This window comes from Cyprinus carpio, chromosome B12 (assembly GCF_018340385.1).
Source record: "Cyprinus carpio isolate SPL01 chromosome B12, ASM1834038v1, whole genome shotgun sequence".
Lineage (NCBI taxonomy): Eukaryota > Metazoa > Chordata > Actinopteri > Cypriniformes > Cyprinidae > Cyprinus > Cyprinus carpio.
In genome coordinates this window covers 11,858,460-11,876,991 of record NC_056608.1, presented here as the reverse complement: position 1 = coordinate 11,876,991, position 18,532 = coordinate 11,858,460, and the positions used below count along the sequence as shown (strand labels likewise).

General features: G+C 37.2%; 2 protein-coding genes across 6 annotated transcripts in view; both read left to right on the top strand.

Moving 5' to 3' along the window:
* The first annotated feature begins 40 nt into the window (after window positions 1-40).
* LOC109111586 (regulator of G-protein signaling 9-like) lies at window positions 41-2,248 on the top strand. The gene is made up of 2 exons (XM_042735393.1): window positions 41-1,330; window positions 1,407-2,248. Exons 1-2 carry the CDS (start codon window positions 894-896, stop codon window positions 1,561-1,563), a joined length of 594 nt encoding a protein of 197 aa, XP_042591327.1. The 5' UTR covers window positions 41-893; the 3' UTR covers window positions 1,564-2,248.
* A 1,662-nt stretch (window positions 2,249-3,910) lies between these two features.
* LOC109099209 (myocardin-related transcription factor A-like) overlaps window positions 3,911-18,532 on the top strand; it is a 35,129-nt gene continuing 20,507 nt past the window's right edge. The window contains exons 1-3 of one of the 5 annotated variants that reach the window (XM_042735387.1): window positions 3,911-4,054; window positions 4,819-4,889; window positions 8,669-8,867. In XM_042735387.1, coding sequence (XP_042591321.1) covers window positions 8,744-8,867 — 124 coding nt within the window. In that variant the 5' untranslated portion in view covers window positions 3,911-4,054; window positions 4,819-4,889; window positions 8,669-8,743. Of the gene's footprint in view, window positions 4,055-4,163; window positions 4,672-4,818; window positions 4,890-8,628; window positions 8,868-11,527; window positions 12,259-18,532 lie in introns of those variants that run through there. The other 4 variants (XM_042735388.1, XM_042735390.1, XM_042735389.1 and 1 more) reach the window with 4 other exon arrangements.

The window sequence follows — 18,532 nt, the reverse complement described above, 5'->3', positions numbered from 1 at the left end:
AATGCACAGATATTAAATAATCTTAAAATTCTGCAAAAATTACAGTAATATTTAGATTTGCAAAGCACAGATATTAAATACTCTTAAATGGAATCAATAATTATGTTAATCTATCTCAGAAAAAAGGGTACAACAGCTGTCACTGGGGTGGTGTTCTTTTAAAAGCTACTAATATGCACTCTTTAGGTACTAATTGGTACCTTTAAGCTACTATTATGAAAAGTCACTGCCCTAACGACAGCTTTTGAACCATTTCTTCTGAGAATGTAACACCAGCTGTTTCAATTATAGGATACAAATTTATGGTAAAAACAGTGTCTTGAAAATCTTTGAAGTGCATTGTATCATGATCACTAGATGTCATGCTTGTGGTGCTCTCATACAAATGCAGTTATTTTATTTGCATATATGTAAAACAGAATTCTTTGTTATGAATGGACTGTTATGAAGCAGTTAAGTTTAATCAGTATATACACAGAACAGCACAGTTTTATATATATATCAGTGACAACTTAGGGACTCATGTGCAACTCTTACAAAAGCTGCAGAGGTTCAAACATTCACTGATGCTCCAGAAGGAAGCAAGATACAATAAGGGTGAAAACTTTTGAACAGAATGAAGATGTGTACATTTTTCTTATTTTGTTCAAATATATATATCTAATATATTTTTTTATTTAATACTGCCCTTCAGGAGCAACAGAAGGTTTCCCAGAAGACAAAATCAGTACAATTTTCCCTGAACATCAAATTCAAAATACCTAATGTACATTTCATTGATTTGTTGGATGGACTTCCTGCCAGAACTGCACTGTATTGCATGGTCTATATTTTCTATTCCTAATTGCAGGTTACTTAACACAAACAGTATTTAGTACTAATACATACTTTGCATGAACTGTGTCCCACAGCTCTGCCGGTTCACAGCACCTGTGCCTCATCTGGCAGTGTATACAGGCATTTGTGAAGCACAATCCACTGCCTCCCCTGGGTTCATGACATTGCCCAACAGTGCTGCCTGTCCGTCTCCCATCAGCGTCGCCATCGACAGCACTCCAGCCTCAGAGAGGAGGTTTGATGGCAACGGAGGGCCTTCCTCCTCCCATTTCCCATCAATTGCAGAGGCATCAGTATCAGAGGAAGAGAACCAGCCACCTGCCCCAAAGTCTCGTATGGCTCTGTCACTGAGCAGACTCCTCCGCAGAGGATGCAATGCCCCGTCTGTCTTTGCCAGCCTATCCCCAAAATGTGCTGTGGCTTCAGGAGGAGGCAAGGTACAGCCCCTTGGAGTGGAGCCGCTTGCACAACCCCAGCCCAGAAGAATTGCAAAGTTAGTACTTGCACTTTTTGGCCTTATTTTGATGTGATTTTACAATATATGAAAAATAACCAAACTGCTTTTACAGCTTTTTTCAAATCAAAGTTGACATCCCACCTGAATGCCGCATCTACCCCATTGATTCAGAAGATGAGGAGGATGACAGTCCTGATACAGCAAGAGGAGGTGTGAAAGAAATCATTTGTCCGTGGGAAACTGTCACCAAACAAGAAGGAACTGGATAGAAGAGTCATAGATGAGTCAGTAGAGAGGAAGGAAATACACTGAACCAATACTTGTGTCATAAATATTCTGTCTTACAACCCCGAGAATGCTGTGGTAGTAATGTATGAAGTAACCTCATCTCTAATTGACCTGTCTGTTATTTTTGATAGCTATTAGGTAGTGCCTACATGTTATTGCAGCCAATGATCTGGTTATAATATGTTTAAATGTTGGTTTTATATACATAAATTAGTATTCTGATGTCACTGTTCTTTTATGACTGAAGGGGCCTTATTTTAAGAGATTTTTTTTGTTGTTTATCATCATTTTGTTTAGTGGTTTGGACAAAATATTTTGTACTTGGCTTGTTCACTGTTTTATATAGCTGCAAAACATGCATAAATGTGAATTGCTTAAAGAAATGTTATTTTCATAGAAGTAAATCTAGTACGGCAGTAAAACGGAAAGTGGAAACACATTTGCTGTCTGAATGTATAAAATGTTTACAGTTCACTTCAGAATGTGAATTTGCTCATGACTCATGTTTAAATTGTGTAAGTGCCTCAATAAATCATTCAAAGATAGTTATTCTGATGTGCAGTTGGTACATGTGCTGTATATATTCAGCATCCAGTGTTATCATTTGTATTATTTTATTCATGTTTTGTTTCTTTTCTTATAAAATATCCCTGCAGAGGAAACTGTAAAAAAAAAAAAAAAAAAAAAAAATTGTGGTGATGGGACTTTTATTTTAACGCAAGGCAATCTAATCCTAACTTCTTATTTTCATAGCAGAATTATTCAAACAACCCAATAGTCTAAAAAACTAAAACCTATCAATCATAGGGCTTGGGCGTCGTGACGTCATTACTTGGCGTGGCCGCCATGCTGATGGCCTCCTTTACTGCTACTCGGACTACTGCGCAGTGTTTAGACATACTCCCTCTCAGCCGTGTCTCTTAATTTGATTAATTAAAAATCTATTTCAACCATGGTAAACCGTTGCTGTATTGTGGGGTGTAAAAGCGCAACACATAATCGCCCTTTGAAAAAAAAAATGGATTAACTTGCCACTGCTTTCCTGCTTGGAGGCGCGACCACGGAGACCAAGTGAGGTATAATATCTGAATATTAATTTATATAGCTTAAGTAAACACTGAAAATAAGGTAAATTTCCTGGGCTACTCATCCAAAAAACCGGAAAATTTCTATATTCATCATTCTGTTGCTGTCCCTCTGCTGACAGCAAAAATTCGTACTACAAAACTGCTGCATTAACTAAGCGAAGATTGTGAAGCTATGTCTAACGTGACTTTGCTTACATTGGTGTGAAATCGTGCTCTCACAACAACCACGCTGTTATCTTAAAAAGGCCAATATCACGCTAAGGTTGCTTTCAAGTAACGTTAAGCAAAACGATGGTTTGAAAATATCTGTTTTGCTGGAAGGGCAACTGTGTAGCAACAGGACAACAGCACAGAGACTGACAGGTCCAATGGAAGGGCTAACGGGATATTTTACAGGAAAATACTACAACGGGAAGACAGCGGGAAAAGAGCTCAAATACATGAGAACCCCGGAAAAAAAAACGGGAGGGTTGACAGCTACTAACTAAACTTTTGAAACACATAAGTTAGTTAAAAGTACATGTGAATGGTTGTTAGCACTAACGGTTACTAAACTAGCAACTAGGCGGAGTGCAGTTTACCTCTGTCCGGATTACTGTATACTGTTTGCCGGCTTTATGATCTGCAGCTCCTTAACCCATCCATTTGTGAACTGCACATGAGACTCCAATGACTTGTAGCTTCGGAACTGTTCTGAAGTGTAGGCGCTCACAAAACAAACAAGGTAGCCGAAGATATCTGTAATGCAAAAGTGCGGCAGCAACTCGTCGTCGGTGCTCCACTCTTTGTTGAGATTTTCATATTGATCCAAACCGTTAATAGTGCCGATTTTGTCCACATACCGATCCCTGGCATCCCTACTTAGCGTATCCCTGTAAATCCCACAACCTTTTCGCGATTTTAACATTTTTTCTTTCTCCCAACTCTGTTTCTTCTCGTTCGACTTGCTGTATGTTTACATTCACGACGCCATCAACATGGCCGCCACGTCCCAGAATGCAACGCGTTAACATTATTTTATTGACTACATTGTTATATTTAAAATTACTTTATGTTATTTATCATTGTATATTTGTTATTGTTTATTATTTATTTAATGTAAAGTTGTTTTGTTTACCATTTTATTATATTTTTATTTTTATGTTTATCAATATTCGGAGGACAATAAATACACTTTTTGCAGTCATACATCTTTATCTGCAGATCGTGATGTTTTTATTTTAAACAGACTTTTATTTTCCGGAAGCGCTGTGTTTGTGTTGACTGGCTTCACAGCACTCTGCGGTTGAACAGCAGAGAGTAGCCGGATGCTTCAGCATAGTTTTATGAGTACGTGAACACCTTTGTAAAGCCGATCGGTTATTGCGTTTCACTTTGCGACTCGGTAAGTCGTTCAAATCAAACAGGTTCGCACGCGAGTCCCCCTTTAAACGATGAAAGTTTAAAAATAGCAAGAACAAGTAGCGGTATGTGACAGTTCATCCGCTTCTCATGTATTGTTGCTCAGCGCACATTTCGCTTGATGCACTAGTGTCTGTTACTACATCCATGCAGCTGTCGCGACGAGGATCTGGCCTGCTTTATCTGGCCTGTTTAGTCTCGTTTAACCTGATGGTTTTTCAAATGTGTGAGCTTTATCGCAACACAAGCTTCTCATTTCCTGTCATGTCGCATCAGTGATGAATAAGTAACAACAAGCGATAATAAGTGTTAAAAAAAGAATCGTGTTTCGTGGTTTGTTTATTTTCTAAACCAAATCACTGTCATAATGCTGTATGATTATACGGTTTCAATGAGAATTATGAAGCATTTGATGAGCCAGTGCTGGGACACACCTACTAATCAACAACACATGCGGATCTGTCCCTTTTCCACTTGGTGGACACAGACTAGCTATCAACAAGGGACTTATTAAATGTTAATAAAATCTGGCCTGTTTAGGTCAGTTCTTCTATCTGCATGCTCATGAACTGGTATAAAAGAGGCATTTCTGATTATTACGTAAGCATCTGCAATGACTGCTGCTATGTATTTGTAACTCATGGCGTAATTTAGATGTTTGGCTTTGGGTTATTGTGTAGTGATTATGTATTTGTATATATTCCTATACCCAGTTTCATAACAAATGCCGATCCTCTCTTTCACAAGGCCTTCAAGATGCTCTCAAACTGTGAGTGGAAATGAGGCTGAAATCTGTTGCTGTGGATCTCATATTTAAGGTATTGTGCAATTTAATATTGATTAGATTAAGAAGTCAAATTCAGAATTCCTGATCTACTCCAGAAGGCTGTGCCTATCCATATTGTGTTATTGTGTCTGGTTAATGGGATATGGGGTTGCCTGCATCACTTGCAAATTTCTCAGGTGAGGGTTTATGTGTTTTTAGCATTATTTTTGTGGCTGATGGTTAAAGGCAGGCGTGGACCTGCACAGTGAGGAATGTCAGAGAGCTTTATGTCTTTGCCCTTGCAGTTTACTAGACCTGAACACTGCATGTCTGAACACTGTTTCTCCTGTAAAGTTGGAATGTTCTTGTAAGATAATCCCTTTCTTAGAAATATAAGGAATAGTGTGCAGCCAGTCTGTCATTGCTACACTCCAGCAGCGTGGTTAGGACCCATCAGTCTTGTATCACCTCGAAGCATTCATTTTTTTAATGATAACCTGCTGACTGTACATTATCTGCTTGTCTAATAAATACATACAATAACATGTAATAAAGTTTATGCTTATATAAAGCAGCGGTTCTCAGTTAAAACTGAACTGCTGTATTTGAACTACTAAGTTGCACAGTGTTGCCAATTAGCTGTTCTGATTTGCATTGGAATGATAAAAAAGCAGAACCAGTATGTTTCCATGAGTAATTGTGAAATGTACCCTTTCGCATCGTCATAAACAATATTTTACCTCTTAGATCAGAATCATGTGTTCTAGAGAGCCATGTGATAAGCCAGCCAGGTTTTAATATTAACATGTGTTATTGATTTTTTTTTTTCAAAGCTGGCAGGAGACAATGTACTGTAATCTAATACTACCTCTCAAAGAAAAGGGCACAACTTACCATGGGTCTTGAAACTCTGCTGTAATGGCTAGGCGTACGGCAATAGGAAAACTTTTAAATAGTCCCAAAAGGCTTGTCAAATATTAGGTAACCGCTTAAAAGGAAATCATTTCTTCTTTCCACCCCACCTCTCTTCTCTTGGGACGGGAGGGTGGGATTGGTGTATCGATAGACTGGATGCTGATGAGATCCTAATGAAGAATGCATTAGCTAACAAGATGGACAACTCTTACTCGTAACAATAACTCCGTTCTACAGTTAGACATCGATTTGGTTGCTCTTTAAAGGGATACTCCACCCCAAAATGAAAATTTTGTCATTAATCACTTACCCCCATGTCGTTCCAAACCCATAAAAGCTCTGTTCATCTTCGGAACACAATTTAAGATATTTTGGATGAAAACAATTTACAGATTGCACTGTTGGATGAAAACCAGCGCAGGGGTCCTGGATGATACTGTCCCATACGCAGCATACAGGGAATAGAGACAGTGTGTTGACAAGTTGATGCATTGTTTTCTTTCACATTAAAAACACTTCAAATAAATACACGTAGAAGCAGCGCATCCGTGTGGACGGATTTCATACAGAAGAGCATATACAGCATAAATATTCATCCAAAATATCTTAAATTGTGTTCCGAAGACTTTTACGGGTTTGGAACGACATGGGGGAAATTCAACAAAAACAAAATGTTCATTTTAGGGTGGAGTATCCCTTTAAGAACAGATTCAGGAACACTCCTCTAATATACTGATCTATTTCCAGTAAATCACCCAAAAATGAAAATTCTGTTATCATTTACTCACCCTCATGTCGTTCCAAACCTGTAAGATGTCACTCCTTCTGTGGAGCATAAAAGAAGATATATTGAAGAATGTTGGCAACTGGAATAGTTCTGGTTCCCATTGAATTACATAATATACAATATAGACAAAAATACAACAGGAGTCTCAAAAAAAAACAAAACTGTTTGGTTACCAACATTCTTCAAAATATCTTCTTTGGTAAATGGGTTAGTAAATGGTGACAGAATTTTCATTTTTGAGTGGACAGTCCCTTTAATGTCAGTAGATTTGCTGCATTACCTCACAAATGGAGAGTCGCATAATGTGCATTTGTGAATGCCATCTCCACAGTTTTAATGCTCAGAATGACCATTGCCATCACTGTGCTCCTAGTCAGATGATACTTTAAGCTGTTTTAATGTCTCATTGGAAACTGTGTCTAATGCTCCATGTGGAGATTTTACCGCTTCAGGGATTGTCCTAGACTTCTTTCCAGGGCTTATGCCAGACTTTTTCTGCTTAATGCATTCTGCCCAACTGTTGGGATGAAGAAAGAAAAGGACAATGAAAGCAAATCAATTAAAAGAAGGCTAAATTACAAAATGAGCAACATTGAGATGTGGACAGATGGGTTGGATAATTCAAATTGATCCACAATGTGTGTGTACCCTCCAAAATAAAAACAAAATGCTGTGAACACACAAAATTATTTTGTGCTGGTTGCTTAATTTCATTCAGTGAGTGACAACTTAAAGGGATACTCCACCCCAAAATGAAAATTTTGTCATTAATCACTTACCCCCATGTCGTTCCAAACCCGTAAAAGCTCTGTTCGTCTTCAGAACACAATTTAAGATATTTTTGGATGAAAACCGGGAGGCCTGTGACTGTCCCATAGACTGCCAAATAAATAACAGTGTCAAGGTCCATAAAAGGTATGAAAGTCGTCATCAGAATACTCCATCTGCCATCAGACGTGCAATCTGGGTTATATGAAGCGACAGGAACACTTTTTGTAAGCGAAGAAATAAAAAATAACGACTTTATTCAGTAAGTCTCCTCTGTGTCTCTTTAGATCACCATATGCGGTGTGTGTTCTTTTGTGTCATCCGTGCCACAAGGATGCGCTGTTTTATTTCAAATCAACAACACATCCTTGTGGCGCGGATGACACAGAAGAGCATACACAGCATACGGTGATATGAAGAGACACAGAGGAGACTGTTGACAAAGGAATTATTAAATAAAGTCATTATTTTTGTTTTCTTCGCTTACAAAAACTGTTCTCGTCGCTTCATATAACCCAGATTGCACATCTGACGGCAGATGGAGTATTCTGACAACGACTTTCATACCTTTTATGGACCTTGACACTGTTATTTACTTGGCAGTCAATGGGACAGTCACAGGCCTCCAGGTTTTCATCCAAAAATATCTTAGATGAACGGAGCTTTTACGGGTTTGGAACAACATGAGGGTAAGTGATTAATGACAAAATTTTCAATTAAGGTTGGAGTATCCCTTTAAGATTTTAATAAAAAAAGATATAAGTTATGCATATGAATCATGTACTATACTTTGTGTTCTAAAATCAACTGCATTTTTCAGAATTTGGAACTCTGATTTATTCTCACTTGCAGATTAGACAGGCATACAATCGGTCTTTGTTCTGTCAAAAATGAGACCAGACCAAGCGTTTTCCAAAAATCACGTACTGCTGGAGGCTTCGAGTTCTCCACCTGATGTTATTTTACATGATGGTGTAAACGCTGCCTCCAGTCATATTGGAAGACATTAAGTGTGTGTGAGTTCCAGTGCGAGTTGCACAATACTTCTTGTCTGAACTTGTATTTTTTGTGCTTTACAGAACATGTAACACCCACAGTGGTCTCACTGGTTTAAGTAAGCGAGTGATTTAATACAGGGACATGCAAGGCACAACTTTTGTTTTAGCACAGACTGTGCTGCATGAAACATTTACTCAGAAAGGTCATTTATTTAGGGTGTGAACAAGTCTTTATTTGTTCTCTTCCAAAATATAAAGATGCATGATGACAGAAATATACCCTCTGCAAAGCCTTTGATGCCCTTTATATCTATGTTTTACAGTTTCTAATTCAGCCTCGTCTCTGTAATGAACCTGTCACAGGTCTGACTGCTTCACCCACCTGTCACCCTGGCAGCGCAGGAAGCCAAGCGTGGGGAGGAGCTAAGCCCTGGCAGCATGGTGTCTGCCGTGGGGAGCGGCTCTGTGCCCAGTCCTCAGAGCGAGGCGGTGACCAGTGAGCTGCAGGAACTCTCTCTGCAGTCTGTACCAAGCTTACTGCCCCTGAAAGAGCGCAAGAATGGTGAGTTATGGCACACTAGTGCTTGTCCATTAGTGAAACTCCCTTTGAAAGTTAAGTTATCCAAACACACAATCTGTCCATTCAATTTCATGTTATATATAGGTTTAAAAAGTTGTACATATATAAAAGTTCAGCGCCAAATCAGCATATTAGAATGATTTTCTGAAGGATCAGGTGACACTTAAAGCTGGTGTGAAAATTCAGCATTTTCATCATGAGAATAAATTACATTTTAAAATAGTTTCAAATAGAACACATTTATTTTAAATTGTAATACTAACTACTATTTAATCGTGCTGTCAAACGATTAATCGTGATTAATTTAAACATTTTAATTTAAAATGTTCAGTTAATCACGATCTTCGAAATAAAAATGCAATCAAATCAACAGCTTGTGAATCAAATTGAATCAGCAAATCTGTATTGATCCTCAGCACTAATGTTCAAGTGCTGTGGTGTTTACATTGCAAAATAAGATGAATAGTACAATGTAATAAGTTTTGCTTCTTTTCTTTGTAGCGGTAGACTGTGTTTCATTAGCCACTAGGTAACTAGATAAAGAATGATTTTAGAATTTAGTGGTGTTGAGTTGTAATGTTTCTCAAAACAACAGGATGTACAGCCACATATGTTCTGTGGATGTATATAGGATGATTTTCTAATTAGATTTAGCACACGATAATGAAGTAATTAGATCAGTTGCAATGTTACAATTTTGTATGCGCAGAAGCGTACAAGTCTCAACAGTGTTAACCAAGACAACATGTTACACAGTTGCCTTTAATTCAGCTGCTCTTTGCTCTCTTTCCACTGAGAGACATTGTGTACCGTGAAATGGATGGAAAGAGAGTCTTTTTTTGGAAACTATTCACATTGAAAATATGGAGGGTGTCCAAAACCTTGTCGTTTTCGTTATCCGTTTTATTTGCAGTGCTGATGTATGATTGTGTGCATGCTAAATGTGGCAATCGTGTACAAGGAAATTCATAAGCATTGTGCAGGTCGCTGATTCATTAAGTTATGTAATGCACAGTTTTCTTTACATGAAGGAATGAATATTCAGATCCTGTGGGAGTAGGGCATCAAGGAAGTGCACATTATTGACAGTGAAATGGCTTGTTAAATCTGTGTGACATTTAGATGGACTCTTTAAAGCATGTCTGTTCAGCTCTCTGATGTACAGCAGAAACTCTGTTTGACTTCAGGAAGCTTTGAGGAAAGGATGATTTAAAGAAGTGATGATTAAACAGAGCCAGCAGGAAGACGCACAGACGCTGCAGCATGCTGCGATTTCACTCCAGACGGGTTACACATTCATTCTGAAAAACTGTGGGATGTTATTATGTAAGGTTTGCTGTGGTAGGCAGGTGAGTGGTGGGATGTTGTTGCTGTTTTTTCCAGTACTGAAGCAATGCCAATAAAGAGGTAAAACTCCCAATGTAACAGCACCTCAGAAACTCATGGCCTGCAGTCACCACTCCCTTTTTTTTAGTCTTCAGCCCCCCGAGCTGCACTTCATTGAGGCTTACATATTAGTAGCAGACGTGTTAATGCAAGACTTGTCTCTTCTCTTGCACAAAACAGAAGTGATTTTGAAGTGCATTTTATTATTAGCAAGTAAATAGAGATTTAATTTCAGAAACTGCTATTTAGCAGATCAGTTTACTGTTAACAACAACTAAAAGAAAAAAAAAGAAAAGCAGCGTGCATTTGAAAAGATGCAGGCAAAGTCTCTTTCAAGGAAAGTCTTTTCACTCTGCAGTTATATTTGCAATGTCTCTGAAAAGCTATTTCAGGAATCCAAGCCCAAGTCCTTTCTGATGGAATGGGGAAATCCCGAAATCTAAAAATCTCACATTTAACGAAATTTGATATTAACGGTCTCATAAATGTTGCTCAGATAGCATTAAAGAAAACTTGTATTTCAGGCTGAACCATCCAATGTGCATGTGTGTTCCGAAGTGAGCGTCTCTGTTTTTATGGCTTTTTATTATGACTTTACCTACTTTGTTTTTGTATATCTGAAGTCTTTGATGCAGGTTTAATTAGATATAATGTAAATGGCTGATATATTGACAGTAAAGCAGTCCTGTTTACAGTTAATGTACACATACTGTAAAAAATCTAAAGTTGAGAAAGCCTTTTTGAGTTTTCTCAACTTTTTGTTGTATAAACTGAATACAGTAAGTTGAGAAAACTCAAAAATGTCATGAAGCTGGTTGCCTTGATTTGTTTTGTTTTTTTACAGTGTAGTCTATGCGCAACAAACTTTCTGTCTATAGAGAAAGATTGTTGTCAAAATTCAAACGTGAATACAAATGTGCATTTCTGTGCATTTCCAAAAAAGTAACATTCTTAAAAAAACAATTTGGGACCTAGATGTTATTGTAAAATGTTATATTGAGAATTTAATTTAAAATGCCTTTAGATAGAAAAAGTAAAATAAAAATGAATTAAAAAAACAAATAATAAATAAAAAAAAATTTTAACTAGAAAAAAGTTTCATACAGATTTTATTTTAATTATTTTTTTTTTTTTTTTTTATAAAATTTCAGTTTTAGCACAGTTTCTGCCAAAAAAACAAAAAAAATTGGCCAAGAATTTATATTTTAGCAAGCCACATAAAGCAATGAATCAACAAGTAACTTTTTTTTGGAGGTAGTTTTTCTACATGATAATCTTGGAAATTCAAGCAGCATTTGTCAAAATGAGCAATGTGCAGCTTAAGTAATCTCTAAGACCTGTTTGAAGTGAAGAAGTTTGGACGAGGGAACAGAGGCCTGAGGAAGGATGTGTGTTTGGTAGCCGTCCTAAACACTTGATTGCATAACTTTGTGTGCAGAGCAGAAATCCTGCCTCTAAGAAAGCAGGCGGTCTGGACAATGACAGAGGGCTAAAGGTGATCTGGAATGTGTTTTGGCTTCAGTTTCTGGCTTGTAGCTCACACACGTTTACTTCTATAGTAAACGAGTGACCTCAAATCAGGACACAAAGTTCCTGATCTCTCCTCCACTCTCTCCTGGAATGAAAAAAATGGCTTTAAGGAGCAGAAAAACTAGGAGTTGCTCAACAACACAGCTGAAAGCAGAGACTGAAAGCAGCACTTAAGCAGTAATAAGGAAGAAACTGGCTCCCACAGACACAAATGCTTGTGCTAACACACCCACATCTGTAGGACGTGCACACACACGCCGGCGCTGAGTGGAGGAAGGTGAGGGGCACACAGACACACCCTGCCGTTCTTGGATCACTCAGCAGAACAGCCTGGTGTTCAGTCATTCAGCTTCATTCACAGCTTGTTGTGTTGTCCGGTCTTGAAATGGATTTATAAGGATTGGCCGTGATCGTATCCATATCCTTCTGCACTGGAAGGATATGGCCATACATTCAGGTACAGTACTTGCACTTTTGAATATTTTTATAAATGTTAGATGATTGAATGAATGTGAATGAAGTCATGTTGAGGTGTGGTAACCGTGGTTGAGGTTTAACAAATTAGTTTAATAGCTAAGCCTGCTGTTTGTGAAGTCCTGCACAGGATTTATTGCTGTTTGAACTGAGGTCTCACTAAACCACAACATTTACTTAATCCTGAGCTCAAGCAGTTGACTGTTGAGGTTTTTAGCAGTTAAAGATGCTTAACATTTTTGTGTGTATGGAAAATAACTGGGCTTAGGTTTAAAGATAAATACTGGAGTAATCAATCAGTTGTGGAATGTGGCTGATTAATTATTCTCCAAGAATATTCGTTATACATTTAAATTTCAATTCTTGATCTTGACAACTCTACTTTGACTCTACTTGACAACTTTTTTATCATTATTTTATCATTTTTTAAATTTTATTAACAACTTGATAATTTTTTTTTATATTTTATTTATGTATTTTGTATGTATATGTTTTTTTTTGGGGGGGGGTGTATATTCTATCTATCTATCTATCTATCTGTCTATCTATCTATCTATCTGTCTATCTATCTATCTATCTATCTATCTATCTATATAATACAAATTATTAGTGTTTTCAGTTAGTTCACACATATACTATTACACACACACACACACATTATTATACTATTTATTAGTGTTTTCAGTTAGTTAAATAGTTTAATTGTAATTGTGTTATGTACTTTTGTCATTTTTGTTACTTTCTTTTTTTAATTTTTTCTTTTTTAATCTTTAATTTATTTTTAAGTTTTAATAATTTATCTTATTTTATTTCAGTTAGTTGGCAAGGCAGCATTTCTTTTTTTTTAATTAAGTGTTTTCTTTGTTTTTTGTATATATTTTCATCTTTATTCAATTAACAAAAGCCGTTTTTATTATTTTTTTTAGTTATAGTATTAATGAAAGATTAGTAACTTAAAATGAAATAATTGAAAATTATAAAAAAAAAAATAAAAAATGATAAAATAACAGCTTTATTAGCTTTATTAATTTTTATTAGCTTTCGTTTGGTTAGCCATAACACACTGTTGAGCATAAACAAGAAAGTAGGGGTGAGAGAAGGGGAATGCCAACAGGACGTGACCCAGATCAAACTCAAATGTCCTGAGCATCACAACAACTTTATTAGGACCCTCTTTTGTGCATAAAACTTGCCAAAAAAAACAAAAAAACACACACACAAAAGAAGGGATTAGGCCCTATATAACCTAAAAATCATTCATTCACCCGTGACACGCCCCCTAAACCCAGAGTGTCAAAGCACACTTCCTTGTACTACTTACTTCTACTCTCTTTCATAGCTTTCGTACTTTTAAGCGAAAATCTCCAGAATGATATGCTATAGAAACAAATATGTGGAGAGCCCACCCTGGAACTGCTCCAGCTGCAAGGGGAGGGATGTGTCAATGATAGGTCTCTGTTGTTAAAACCAGCTGTTTTCTCCCTGAGGTCTGGCAGTGGAGCTCAGAGCTTTGAGGAAAAGACCAGACTCCTTTTGGGACAGAATGTCTGAGTCAATAAGACAAGGAAACCTACCATACCATGTTTGATGCTACGTTATAAATCAGATCCTGGACGAGGAGGTTTGACAGAGTCCTGGCAAAAGTCAGCGTAAAGAGTGATTGATTATCTGCGAAAGCCCGCTCCTCCAGATGGAGGTGCCTTGATGTGAGATATTAGATAAAAGACCAATTATGTGGACTTTTTGTGGCTTCGGTACCAGTCGCCATGAGATCCTAGCATTGATTTTTAAGTGCAACAGATGGATTGATCGAAGCTCTCAAGTCGTTTTCAGTCCCACTGCTACAGTTAATATTGGATAGCAGTGATGTTTCTGTATAAATGGTCAAGATTTAGACCGTTAATCCTGTGAAAATGTATGATTTACATGTCGTATTGCATCATTATTGCTTTCCAGAGTGCAGTTACTCTGCCGTGGGTTTTGCACTGATTGTCTCTGGGTTGCTCCGTTGTTTTCTATGTTATGTAACATTTTCGGATTGCTTGCCAAGTTTAACTCCAGCATGCTTACACAGGCCCTGAACATAACAGGATGGAGGGAGGAAAAGAGAGCCATTGCTTTGCATTAAATAGACACGACCCGCAGCTGGCCTTAATCCCCCAGCAGCCTCTCGGTTTATCTAGGTATCTTCTGTCTTGCATACTAACATGTCAGGTGAATCATAACACTGGAAAACACATCTTGCTTAATGTGGTGATAATGATACAATGACAACAAGGCCGGCGTCAGGATGAACGGGTATTCCAAGAACAAGGAAGCTTCCTAGAATTCTCTGGCTTAGTTGTTAAGAAAGAAGTATGTACTACTTGCAGGCACAGACAGAACCTTATAATAAAGTGGCCTTTATAAGATTACATCAGTTTAGCTGCTTTGATTTATTCGATTTGCTCAAGTGCAGTATGCCAGAACCAATAATGCGCTCATGTCCCTCAGCTATGAAAAGTGCTTTGTCAGCTAGACACATCCACAGTGCTGTTTGCTTATTCCCCTGCACCACATCTACATAGCAAACCCAACAGCCAAACTCAATGTGTCCCATTGATTTCAAACAAATACATAAATAAATTAACTTTAATATAACATGATCCAAATAGTTGTAAGCTAGGTATATATATAGAGAGAGAGAGCGAGAAAGAGAGAGGGAGAAAAAGTCAGTAAAATATTTTTAAATAAATTAATACTTCTATTCAGCAAGGATGCATTAAATTGGTCAGAATTGACAGTATACTTTTATAATATTACAAAAATTCTATTTTAAATAAATGCTCTTCTTTAGAGATTTCGGTTTATCAAAAAATGTATTATGAATTCCATGAAAATAAGCAGAGCTTAATACTGTCCTCAACAATTTCTGGAGCACCAGATCAGCATATTAGAATAATTTCTGAAGGATCATGTCAGACAGAAGATTCAGAATTGGCTGGTAAATTGCATTTGATTTAGATTTGTCATCTTTTAGAATTTTAAAATTGAAATATCTTTTAACATTTGAATATTTTAAATTATAATATTTTACAATATGATATTTTACTGTACTTTTGAAAAAAATATTTGCGTGTGTGTAACAATAAAACTCCATAGTCACGGGAAGAAGGAGGCGGGAACCGGCGAACATTCAAATAAATCTTTAATGACAAAATAAACATAAAACAGCGCGACAGCCCCTTCGCGGGCGACTGCCGCGCATAAACAAAACCCAAACACAAAAATAAAGCCCAGGCCTGGTCCTCTCTCGTCCTTCACTATCGTCGATTCTCTTTTGTATCCTCCCAATCTCCTCCGTGGGACTCGAGACCGGTGAGTGGAGCAGGTGTCGCTCATTTCCCAATCACTCCACCACTACTCTCATGTAATACAACCTTAACAAACACTGACACCACAAAACATATAATGTTATCTTAAGTAATATTGATCCTACAAATCCGTATCATTTAGTTTTATTGTTTATGTTGGAGCTTCTGGATATAAACACAGGAACATGTTGGAACCACTCCTATCAATTGCTTTGTTTTGTCTGTTCTTGCAGTTCCAGCAGTATGACTGAACTGATAGCATCCACTGACTCATTCACATATCAGCGGCTGTAAATTGATTGATTGCACATGATTATATAGAGAACCTTCACAGACCAATTTGTATCCTTGTGAAATCTTTCCATGGAATTTCCAACTGATAATGTGTTCAGAATTTGGTGAATAAATGCTTCAATTCTCATGAATTCACTGTTGAAGTAACAAAAACAATAAAAATCAGAAAGTGACAAGGATACAGAAGTTAATGATCATTGTGACTTGACTTAAGTCGAGACAGGCCAGGTGTAAATACTCATGCAGTGATTTTTCAAGTTTAAAAGAATGTGCATTGTTTCATGGCAATTACTAAATGTCATCAGTAAAGATCAACAAAACAACTGTGTCCTTACCGGTCACAGTGTTACAAATTTACAGCAACAAATGATTTCTCCTACGCAGTGTGCCACAAACTACCAGATATTGCTTTTTTATGACCAATAAGATAAAGTTAATGTTTTTGTTTATCTGTCCAATAACAAACATGCAGAAACTTTTTAAAATATATTTTTATTTCTGCTTCTTAATTAAGAATATTAATTTTTATTTATGCTTTGTTTTTATTATTATTATTATTATTATTATTATTATTTATGAAATTTATATATATATTCAGATACATTATTTCACCACATCTCATCAAATCAAATCTAAAATAATTATACATCAAAAACCTACAAAACACAAAACGTAATGAAAATACAAAACCGAAAAAAAACATACAATTAAAGGGATAGTTCACCCAAAAATGAAAATTATGTCATTAATGACTCACCCTCATGTCGTTCCAAACCCGTAAGACCTCCGTTCATCTTCGGAACACAGTATAAGATATTTTAGATTTAGTCCGAGAGCTTTCTGTCCCTCCATTGAGAATGTATGTACGGTATACTGTCCACGTCCAGAAAGGTAATAAAAACATCTTCAAAGTAGTCCATGTGACATCAGAGGGTCCGTTAGAATTTTTTGAAGAATCGAAAATACATTTTGGTCCAAAAAATATCAAAAACTACGACTTTATTCAGCATTGACTTCTCTCCCGGGTCTGTTATGAGCGCGTTCACAACACTGCAGTGTAGTGATATCCGGTTCGCGAACGAATCACTCGATGTAACCGGATCTTCTTGAACCAGTTCACCAAATCGAACTGAATCGTTTGAAACAGTTCGCGTCAACAATAAGCATTAATCCACAAATGACTTAAGTTGTTAGCTTTTTTAACATGGCTGACACTCCCTCTGAGTTCAAATAAACCCATATACCGGAGTAATTCATTTACTCAAACAGTACACTGACTGAACTGCTGTGAAGAGAGAAGTGAAGATTAACACAAAGCCAACCAATAAAAATAACAAAGGGAATTTGAACAGAATCACTGTTTCAACCATTGTAAGGGAAACAGGTCAATTTAGCTCAAAGGGAATCATTTAAGATTTTAAAGGGAATTTGAACAGAATCACTGTTTCACGGCTGATCAATGAAACGGCCAGCGATTCACTGAACGAGCCGTATAACATCAAATCTGCGCTGGATATTAATATCCAAAGTATAGTGACAAACACTATTAATTAGCACAGTAACAAGATCGGCAGTTTAAGACATTAACTTGTAAGCACAAAACACAAGACACTTCTCTTTTTCAATATAAATAAGGCTTTATTACATAAATCTAAGACATATAAACTAATCTAACACATAAGCATACGTACTCACACATTCACACAATTGCAGGAAGAGAGAAAGTTAGGAAAGAATGAGTTTAAGAGAATGAAAATGTGAAATCCCAAGTTTACAGCAATACGTGAAATTGCATAGACATGAACAACCATCAATCACTTAATTAACCCTCGCATTGAGTTCATCAATTAGGTTAAAATTATATTAGATAACACCAGTACAGATCAGAGTCTGGAGGTACGTTACTTGTGATGCCTGTGTAACGGGGTTCCCTTTGTTGTCGCTGAAAAGGGGGTTTCCCGAGGTTGCTGATTGGCTGGAAGTTCAGTAGTCGTTGAAGTGATGTCTTGGGAAGCCCGTGGTTGGGCGTTGGCTGACGATGCAGAGTTGTGGGCTGGCTGAAGTTTCAGACTGGCACTCGAGGTCAGACTCGGAGACACGGCGTTACAAAACTTAACTCAGAACACGAAACTCTCAAACGGAAAAGAAAAGAAACTAACGTAAAAGAACAGAAGTAAAGTTTGACGAGACTAGGTGGTGTTTCTTCTCATCGTGGCTAAGTAGCAGCAAGCGTGCAGGCCGAAGCACGCTGGAACGGCGCTCGAAGAACGCTAAAAGTGATGACAATAAAAAGCATGACTAAAAGCTAAAGCTAAAAAGCAAAGGCTAAAAGCAGGCTAAAAGCCGGCATGACTGATAGCAAAAGCTAAACGAGAGCTAAAAGCTAAAAGCAAAATTTGATTGTGTCCTGAGTATTTAAACTGGCCTTTTGGCCACACCTCAAATGTTGTCTTGACCAATTAGACATTGTCTTTTCTCGGGGTGTTGCATTGTTTGTCCCACCCATTCATAAATCATATGTTATCTTATCAAGCACATGGTCCGAATTTTCCCGCTCTTGCAGGGTATAATTTGGACATGATTCCTATAACAAGAATATGATCCATTTGA